Here is a 10,721-nt window from a genome sequence, read left to right as displayed (position 1 = left end):
TCTTGATAGGGTCCTGTGGAATTACCAGATCTTGATAATTAATGTCAAATTGGCTTCTAGGTAGATTCTTCAAGTTTACACTCCTACCATCATTGCTGTCTCTTATACACATCTAGATGTGTATAAGAGACAGTAGCTACACTGTATGAAAAGCATTCTTTCCTAGACTAGTACTTTCTAAATTCAGATGAAGTATCTGAACTATCCCAGGAACTTGAGACATGCATGCAGTCCCTAATATTAATTGCTTGAAGAGATACCAGCCAGTAGCAGCCAGCTTGCCTTGCTTAGAGAATCTTGAGGGACATTTGTCTACTGATAACATACCCATTTTGTGTGTTTTTCTTCAGGTGATGCAGACAGAAAGCATTGTAAATTTAAGCCTGATCCCAATATCCCTCCAACCTTCAGTGCCTTCAATGAAGATTATGTTGGAAGTGGGTGGTCACGAGGACACATGGCTCCAGCAGGAAATAACAAATTTTCAAGTGTAGGCATACTTTGGGGGAGGGATGGGAATATGGGGCTGATGTTATACATACAACAGGAATTAGAGATTAAAAACCTAGGAGCTAAACCTTAAAACTTGAGAATTTCCATACTCTTATTTTTCTTCCTGACTTTATTTCTCTTCTTTCAATCACATGCTGAGACATTTTTAAACAGGTTGAATGAGGAAAACTAAGTGGTATATGAAGGGAACTGGAAAGCCACTGGGAGCTGAAGCTACTCACTTTTTTTTTTTTTTTTTTTTGAGACGGAGTCTCACTCACTCGGTTGCCCAGCTCAGAACACAGTGGCTTGATCTCGGTGCACTGCAACCTCTGCCTCCCAGGTTCAAGCAATTCTTGTGCCTCAGCCTCCTGAGTAGCTGGGATTACAGGTGTGTATCACCATGCTCAGCTAATTTTTGTTTGTTTGTTTATTTATTTTTTGAGATGGAGTCTTTCTCTCTCTTGCCCAGGCTGGAGTGCAATGGCACGATCTCAGCTCACTGCAAACTCTGCCTCCCGGGTTCAAGTGATTCTTCTGCCTCAGCCTCCCAAGTAGCTGGGATTACAGGTGCCCGCCACCACACCCAGCTAATTTTTGTATTTTTAGTAGAGACGGGGGGTTTTGCCACGTTGGCCAGGCTGGTCTCAAACTCCTGACCTCAGGTGATCCACACACCTCGGCCTCCCAAAGTGCTGGGATTACAGGCGTGAGCCACTGTGCTCGGCTACTCACTTATTTTTAATTAGTTAATTAGAGACAGAGTCTCGCTTTGATGCCCAGGCTGAAGTACAGTGGTGGAATCATAGCTCAATATAGTCTTGAACTCCTAGGCTTATATGGTTCTCTTTCCTCAGCTTCCCAAGTAACTAGGACTACAGTCATGTGCCACCATGCATGGCTAATTTATTTTGAAAAATGCTTTTAATTTGCAGAAAATTTGTAGAAATTCATAGAAAAGGTGAAAAAATAATACAACAAACATATTGATACATTTACGTATACATAGGTAAATTCTGCAACCATTGACAAAGTTGCAGACATAATGTTTTATTTCTAAATAGATTGCTCAGGAGTATGCATCATCTAAGAATAAGGATGTTTGTATATATGAATATAATATATATAAATACAAGTATATCAAGAAGTGTATACTAATACATTTTTATGTATTTGTGCAGTAATATTATCTAAAATACAATGTATAGTCAGCTTTCCCACATGGTCCTAATTATGTCCTTTATAGCTTTTCTGATTCAGTATTCAATCATGAATCATGCATTATATTTAGTTATCATATTTCTTTAGTCTTCTTTAATCTAGAATGCTTTTCCTGCCAAAAAGTGGAGGAGTATCTTTCATGATATTGACATTTGTTGTGTGAACTATTGGTAATTATGTCATTAAGATAGTAATTCTCTACCTTGGACACTCATTATAATCACCTGGAGAAGTTTTCACAATCCTGATGCCCAGATCTGAACCTCATACTTATAAAATTGGAATATCTCAGGGATGAGACCCAGGCATCAATGTCAATATTTTTAAAGCTTCCAAGATTTTTCCAGTGTGCACCCAAGATTGAGAGTGACTGCTTGAAGAGAAGGTACTTGTAGCATTGGCAGTTAGTATAGATCAGTGAAGAAATTACAGTGAGGTAGAGCCTTGGGTATTTGGATCAGAAATGTGAAGTGAATGAACACATAGTGGCCAGATATTCAGAAGAACAAGGACGTTTTCTCTGTCACTTTTGAACTAGTGTGTTTGTACTGTACTAAAATAACTTTTGTGAAAATTGATCTCTGTTGAGAAACTCTGCCAGAGGCTTAAAACCAGAATTTGCCCTTAAGCTTTGTGTTGGAAATATTTAGTTCTTAGAATTCACGTTATAGGTTTGGATTTTATCATTGATAAGCATAGCTAACTACTTACTTTGTAGTCCTCATTTTGAATAATTATTATAAGAGCTTTCTGTCCTGGAATAATTATGGCTTTCATTTATTGAAACAAGTAGTCAATAATTGCCTAGCACTAATGTATAAATAGGAAACTTTTTGTGTGTCTTTTTAATAAAATGTATTTTAAAGAGGAAACATTTCAGTGCAAGTTACTATGTTTCTTTCTTTACAGAAAGCCATGGCTGAAACCTTTTACCTTTCTAACATTGTGCCTCAGGATTTTGATAATAATTCTGGATATTGGAACAGGTGAGGGATGAGAGTTTTAAAAACATGATTCTGTGGAAGATAAATGAAGTGACAGGAGAATGTACTAATGTGCCTATTAGCTGTTTCTGTCTTTATTTTTCAAAAGCTAAGCCTCTGAAGGTAAGTACTTTGGGCCAGTTTTCTCTGCTGTATTTTGGGAGTACAATCTTCTACAGAAGATCAGACTTCAAAACATAGCCTGCTTTTTTGATCATGTTTGCCACTATTCAAAAGTCAAGTTTCAAAAGAAATGACTCAAAATAATAATCTTAGTAATTGAGGCAGCATCTTTTTTGAGTATGTTCAGTGAACACTATTATTTTCTCTTGTATTCCAATATTTCTTAGCTTCTTTAAAAAAACAGTTTTGTATTTCAAGAGCTCCTGAGCTTTAGGCCAGGGTCTGTGGTTCATGTTTATAGTCTCAGCATTTTGAGAGGCCGAGGCAGGAGGATTGCTTGAGCAGGAGTTGAGACTGACCTGGAACGTACTGAAGCCTTGTCTCTACTAAAAATTTAAAAAATGAACCAAGTGTGTTGGTCCATGCCTGTAATCCCAGCTACTCAGGAGGCTGAGGTGGAACAATCACTTGAGCCCAGGAGGTTGAGGCTATAGTGAGTGGTAATTGTGCCTCTGCACTCCAGCCTAGACAACACAGCAAGACCCTATCTCAAAAAAAAAAAAAAAAGTTCCTGAACTTGAAAAAAAGTTGGGGCATAGTTTAATATAACTATTAACCAGTTTTTTTTTTTTGTTTTTTTTTTCCCCTGAGGCAAAGTCTCACATTGTTGCCCGGGCTGGTGTGCAATGGCACGATCTCAGTTCGCTGTAACCTCCGCTTCCCGGGTTCAAGCGATTCTCCTGCCTCAGCCTGCCGAGTAGCTGGGATTACAGGCACACACCACCACACCCGGCTAATTTTTGTATTTTTAGCAGACATGGGGTTTCACTATGTTGGCCAGGCTAGTCTCGAACTGCTGACCTCGTGATTTGCCCACCTTGGCCTTCCAAAGTGCTGCGATTACAGGCATGAGCCACCACGCCTGACCACTATTAACCAGTTTTTGATAGAACCTAACTATAAAATAATCTGGGCCTTCTACATTTTTCTGACACTGTCAGGTGGTTTCTTTATGCATCTAAAACTAACAGTTTGAGGTTCTTTCAGGCTGTTGTGTTTTTCCCCATATAGTACTTTGTGGTTTAAAATAATGAAGAGAGCACCCTGCACCAACGAGAGACTTCAGCAGTTATCAGTCATGGCGACATTTGTTTCATCTACATACCATCACTTTGACACACTCAGATTATTTTTAGCAGATTACAGATATTTTATCCATAAATGTTTTGTTATATATATTTAGAATATAAGGATTCTTTTAAAATATAAACACAGTATTATTAATGCCCTTAAAGAATTTAACAGTAATTCTTTATTACCAATTTTATAGTCAGTTCAAATTTTCTTGGTTGTCTTTGATTTTTTGTTGTTGTTGGTTGGTTTGAATCAGGATTCAAACAAGATAGACACAAAAATTTGGTTGATATATCTCTTTAGTTCCTATTAATCTGTAAGTTTCCCTTTCTTTCCTCCCCGCCCCCCATTCAAATTATCTGTTGAAGATCTAGGATGTTTGTCCTAGAATTTCCTTTCCATATTCTGGATTTGCTGATTGCATACCTGTGGAAGCATTTAACATTTTCTTTTCCCAAGAGATAAATTTCTGGGAGGAAAACTTTACCTTGTAATTGGGCATATATATATGCTATTAAAAATAATTTAAAAAAATTTTTTTAAGGCCAGTCAAGTGAAGCAGTGGGAGTAGAGAAGGAACAAGGAAGTATATAACCGGTTGTGAACAATTAGTTGTAAACCACTGCACTTATACCAGCCTATAAAAATAATTGGATTTTACTTTTTGGATAAGAAACTGAGGAATGAGGAAATGCATTGTTATCTCTCATTTAGAAATCTCTTCCAACTGGGCCGGGCGCAGTGGCTCATGCCTGTAATGCCAGCACTTTGGGAAGCCGAGGTGGGCAGATCGCCTGAGGTCAGGAGTTAGAGACCAGTTTAGGCAACGTGGTGAAACCATGTGTCTACTAAAAATAAAAAAAAATTAGCCAGGTGTGATGGCACACACTTAAAATCTCGGCTACTCAGGAGGCTGAGGCAGGAGAATCGCTTAAACCCAGGAGACGGAGGTTGCAGTGAGCTGAGCCTTAGTGACAGAGTGAGTGAGACTCCGTCTCAAAAAAAAAAAAAAAAAAACAGGAGACGGAGGTTGCAGTGAGCTGAGCCTTAGTGACAGAGTGAGTGAGACTCCGTCTCAAAAAAAAAAAAAAAAAATCTTCCAACTGCAGTGTAAGAAAGTACATATTAAAACTACTTGCCATTTGGGCGCCTGTAATCCCAGCTACTCGGGAGATTGAGGCAGGAGAATCACTTGGACCCGGGAGGTTGAGGTTGCAGTGAGCTGAGATTGGACCATTGCACTCCAGCTTGAGCGGCAGAGTGAGACTCCATCTCAAAAAAAGAAAAAAGAAAAAAAAATACTTGCCATTTTTATCTGGTAAATTGACAAAAACAGTTTTTAAATGATAAATCCCAGCATTATAAAGATTGTTGTGAAACTGCTGTTGTATTTTGGAGCTTATAGAGTAAAGTGATATAGCCCTATTAAAAATGTTAGTTTTACATATGATGACGAGTTAAAATAAATACATTCAGTAATTCTGGTCCTTGAAATTTATCTGAAGGAATTGATACAGTGTTGCATTATTTAAGAAATGTTAACATAAGCCCAACTGTCCTGCAAGAGGAATGGTTAAATAAAGTATATCATCTTGTTGGAATGATATATAATTCCTGAAAGCTGGTTGGGAATTATGGCATAAGAAAAGTTTTAAGTTCATGAAATTTGAATTCCAGAATGTACTCTGAGTGCACATGAAGAAAAATGTAGACAGTTTTGTTAGTATATGTGATTTTTAAGGTTTTTCTGTGCAGTAAGCAAACTGGGAAAATAATTGTTTGTGTGCTTATAATGTTTTGTGCTATGTTCTTGTTAATTTCTCAAATGCAGTTTTTCTTGGTATCTTTCGTAGGTATTGATATGATTTGCTGCTATCTTACACGTATATATGTGAGAATATCATACTTTTTTTGATTTGTTTTTCAGAATAGAAATGTACTGTCGAGAACTGACAGAAAGGTTTGAAGATGTTTGGGTGGTATCTGGGCCTTTGACGTTACCTCAGACTAGAAGCGATGGAAAAAAAGTAGTTAGTTACCAGGTAAGGATGTTTAACAGTCAGGTTTATGTTATCTGTATGATATTATAATCTCACTTTGCATTCTGCTTTTTATTTTTATCATTTAAAAAATTTTGCATTCTACTTTTTAATTTCACTTATTCAACAATGTTTATTGAACACCTGTTAGGAGTGATAGGCGTAGAGCATATAGTGATGAATAAAAGCAACTATTGACTTCAAGGGACTCACAGTTTAGAGTGGAAGACAGATGTTAACAATTACATTAAAATGTGACATGCTGTAATAGAGATAAACACGGTGTGGTCTTGTGAAAGGACTGATGGGCTCTACTCATATGGGTCAGGAATGCTTAAAAGAGGAAGTGATATTGAGCTATACCTTGACAGTTAAGAGTCAGGAGTGGACCCTGAGGATTCCAGAGGTTGGAGCAGGATGAGCACAGGACATTTGTGGTCAACATCAGGGTTTTGGGATTTATATATCATTCATAAAGTTTGGAGCTTATGGTGCAAAACAGTGTGGGTGGCTCAAGGGGGATGAGGAGTTCTGTAACAACTGGTGGACGGGTGAGATAATACACGACTTTCTATTCTATGATGAAGACTTGATTTTTAATTTTTAGGCACTAAGAAGTCATAGATTTGTTTTAAGCCTGGGATAAATGTGATATTTGGGTTTTATAAAAAATATTCTGGCAGCAGCATGTAAAGAGATAGGTGGGAAAAGGGAGCATTTAAAGGAGAGATTGGAGGCAAGGAGAGGAGTTAAGACATACAAGCCGTTGGAGTGAGGAATAATAGAGGAACACAGGAAAGAGTAACCATGAGTAAATAATTTGTTTGAGTAAGGAAGAGGGAGAAGTTCCGGATAACAACCAGATTGCAGGCCGAGTGCAGTGGCTCACCTGTAATCCCAGCACTTTGGGAGGCTGAGGCGGGCAGATCACGAGGTCAGGAGTTCGAGACCAGCCTTGCCAATATGGTGAAACCCTATCTCTACGAAAAATACAAAAATTAGCTGGGTGTGGTGGCACGTGCCTGTAGTCCCAGCTACTTGGGAGTCTGAGGCAGAAGAATCGCTTGAACCCAGGAGGCGGAGGTTGCAGTGAGCCGAGATCGCGCCGCTGCACTCCAGCCTGGGCGACAGAGCAAGACTGTCTCAAAAAAAATAAAAATAAAATAAAAACAACCAGATTACAGTGTTACAGTGAGTTGAATAAATGGGAAGAAAAGCTTTTCTTCTAGAAGCTTCTTTTTTTTAATATGCAAAATACGTGAGCACTTTTAAGACTGAAAGAGAGATTAAAGATAGGAGAGTGTAATTAGTGGTGTGAGAGCTTCAGACATCTAATGTTGCTGGGAAATTCTTAGCTAGCCTTCCATATTGGTAGTTTACAAAGTGGTATACCTGAAGAGGAGTAAGCCAAGGAAGTGCTGAGACAAATGGTGGGTGGGGATATGTCAGAAGGACATGTGAATCAGCTTGAAGGAGCTCCCATTTACCGTATCTGGTGCTATTGAATATCAAAATAAAATGGATTATAAACCTATTGAATTAAATAAGAATCCATACTCAATAAATATGTAAATATATAGGGTGTAAAGAAAAGCTTCGGCTTACCATAGAATGTCAATTAATAAATTTGCAAGAATGAAAGAGTTATACAAATCATTTTGCACACATCACCATAATTGATTCAGGCAAGAATCATCACTAGCTAAAACTAGTGAGTGAATGTTCTGTGAGGAATACAGTATTTACATGGTCTGAAAGTATCTCCTCATAAATTATTTATTAATCACAAAGTAAAAAGTAACTTTACAGTGAAGAAACATCCCCGTACCCAAGTGATCAAGTTTAGTATTGCTAGTGATGGGACTTAGTGATACGCTGTACTTCCTAGTGTGATGCACTGAGCAGGATAAAATATCAGGCATACCCCAATTGAGGGACATTCTGTGAAACAGCTGACTTCTACTTTACAAAAGTGTTGGTGTCATAAAAGACAAAGGCTGAGAAACTATCTGTTCTAGATTAATGGATTAAAGAGTCATGCAAACAAAATACAGAGTATGATCTTAGATTAGATCCTAGACCAGAAAAAAGTTGCTAAAAAGGATGTTATTGGGAGAATTGGCAACATTCAAGGTCTGTAAATTAGATAATTGTGTATTTTCAGTATTAAATTTCCTGATTTTTAAAATTGTTCTGTGATAAAGTAAATATCTTTGCTCTTAGGAAGTTATATTCTGAAGTGTTTAGAAGTAAAAGGGTGTGTCTGTGACTTTTAAAAAGCTTGGGGAAAATAGAGTGATAAAGCAAATAGAACAAAAGGTTAACAATTGGTAAATCTGATCGAAGGATATAAAGGAAGGAGTTCTTTGTGCTGTTCTTACAAATCCTAAGCTTTGAATTAATTCAGAATTTAAAAATTATATATTAAATATTATATAGATATTTAAATAAAATATTAAAAGATATATTAAAATAGTTTATCGGTGAAATGATACTCAAGCATGTTCAAGCTAGCCTTGAAGAGTTTCAAAAGACCTCACCTCTCCTCACCCTGTTTAGTGTCATAATGATCAGTGGTGTGAGGTCAGTGAAGATCAGCTTCCTGAAGAGTATACTTTGAGTAATAGTCTTGTTTCTTGTTTTTATTTTAAAGGCTTGCTGGTCTTAGGTATTCTCTTTCAGATTCTGGGCTTCTTAGCTCATATTGTTAGTTTTCCATATGTCTGTTAATTTATAGGACCTATCCATGCTCACACTGGCAAATCTTTAATTCGGTAAATCATCAGTGCAGCAAATCTTCAAGTACCTGTCATGTGGGAGGAAGGTATACAGAACTGTAAATGGCATGCCCCAAAATATTCTTGATTACTTTCTTCCTCTCCTGTATTTCACATCCTGGCAGTCATCTCTCACTCTTAATTACTTTGAACCAATAACTTTTATTAATTCCCTTTTTTAAAAATAACTTTTACTTAGACATACTGAAGCTCTGAACACCTGCAGTATTGCAGAGGCCTCTAATGAGTTTCTCTGCTTCCAGTTGCATTGGCTACCAGTCTATCTGGAGTACAGAAACCATGACAGAGAAAGTATACGTTGTTACTTTCCTAATCCTCAGAACCATAAAAAAGAATAACATTAAAAGAAGAGAAAAGGAAACTTCATTTATACTGAAATTGGGGAATGTTCACAGTCCGGTATCAAGGAATTTTTCAAATAATATCTGCAAGATAAAGTGAAATTTGGACCAAATTATAAAGGATGTTAATTTGACATGTCTCCTCTTATCAAAGCATGAGACAGGGTACTAGAATTGGTAAGGAAATTCAGACCTACCGGTAGCAGACCACAGAAGAAATTTCTGGTGTTTAACTTGGAGTTTATCCCTTTACCTTGCAATAGTAGGAAAGGCAGGGTGGTTATAGTTATATATTTCATGTCAGATCTGGCCTTGTATCTTTGCTTTGATACTTGCTTGCTTGTGGTCCTGGGAAAATGACCTAACTTCTGTAAAGTTCAGTTTTATCTGTGATATTTGGATAGTAGTAGTGTTTACCTCACTGAGTTGCTAGTATCATTGTTAGCTTGGTAGTTAGCACATAGGAAATGTTCAGTAAATATTAGCTACTATTACTCCCTTGGAGGCTAACATAAGAATGAAGACCAGTGTTTTTTGTATTCTTTGGTGCATGTACTCATAAACCTATGATTTCTAAGATTCTTTTTTATTTCTCCTTTCTTATCCACAGAAGCCCAAAGCTCAGGTGCCTCTTTATTAATTTTAAAGCACAATCTTTGTAGTCTTCTAAGTAGAGATAATGCTTTTGAGTTTGTGAGTTCATGTTATGTTAGGACTTGTGAAATTAGATACTTTATATTAAACATGGTTTAGTCTTGATGCTTTTTTTTCGCTCATGGCATTAAAGTCATAATTGGCAAACTATCTTTCCTTGAATTTAAACTTTAAAAATTTTTTAAATTATGCAATTATATGTGCATAATGGCAAAAGTGCTAAATGTTAAAACATAATTTTGGAAGTATATGACATTGTAATGAAATTTAAACAGTACAAAGCAGGATGAAAAGGTAAAGTCTCACTTATACTCCTTATCCCACTGTCCAGTTTTTATTTGTTCTGGTGCTTATTTCTATGTCTCAGAATAATGAGCACTAAAATATATTTTTAACTTGTGACTTGTCACTTATTAACAGTTAATTTATCTCCATAAAATTATGAAATTTATTAAGTTTACTTCTTGCACTGCACCATACTCTGCTAGTCATATATACTTAGTTCTTCTGTTGGTAAACTTTGCATCATATACTTTACATAATATACTTAAACCTTTAATCTTGATCTATCATTTATACTGGTCAAGGTTTGTAGCATTTACATTTATGTTTGCTAATGATAATGTAGTCTGAGTTTTGCCTATAGCAGGGTTTGTAAACTGAGGCCTCTTATGGCAAGTCCAGCCCGTAGAGGTATTTTATTTGGCTCATGTTATATATATATATATGCAAGATAAAGTGAAATTTGGACCAAATTATAAAGGATGTTAATTTGACATGTCTCCTCTTATCAAAGCATGGGACAGGGTACTAGAATTGGTAAGGAAATTCAGACCTACCAGTAGCAGACCACAGAAGAAATTTCTGGTGTTTAACTTGGAGTTTATCCCTTTACCTTGCAATAGTAGGAAAGGCAGGGTGGTTATAGTTATATAT

General features: G+C 36.7%; 1 protein-coding gene across 2 annotated transcripts in view; it reads left to right on the top strand.

The window, feature by feature from the left end:
* EXOG (endo/exonuclease (5'-3'), endonuclease G-like) overlaps positions 1-10,721 on the top strand; it is a 30,542-nt gene that overhangs the window by 7,466 nt on the left and 12,355 nt on the right. For both annotated transcript variants that reach the window (XM_011999490.1, XM_011999491.1), the window contains 3 exons: positions 351-490; positions 2,623-2,699; positions 5,881-5,995. In XM_011999490.1, coding sequence (XP_011854880.1) covers positions 351-490; positions 2,623-2,699; positions 5,881-5,995 — 332 coding nt within the window. The remainder of the gene's footprint in view (positions 1-350; positions 491-2,622; positions 2,700-5,880; positions 5,996-10,721) is intronic.

Source organism: Mandrillus leucophaeus, unplaced genomic scaffold, assembly GCF_000951045.1.
Source record: "Mandrillus leucophaeus isolate KB7577 unplaced genomic scaffold, Mleu.le_1.0 Scaffold595, whole genome shotgun sequence".
NCBI classification, from domain to species: Eukaryota; Metazoa; Chordata; class Mammalia; order Primates; family Cercopithecidae; genus Mandrillus; species Mandrillus leucophaeus.
Note: the sequence above shows the minus strand (reverse complement) of the source record. Positions and strands in the feature narration are given on the sequence as shown.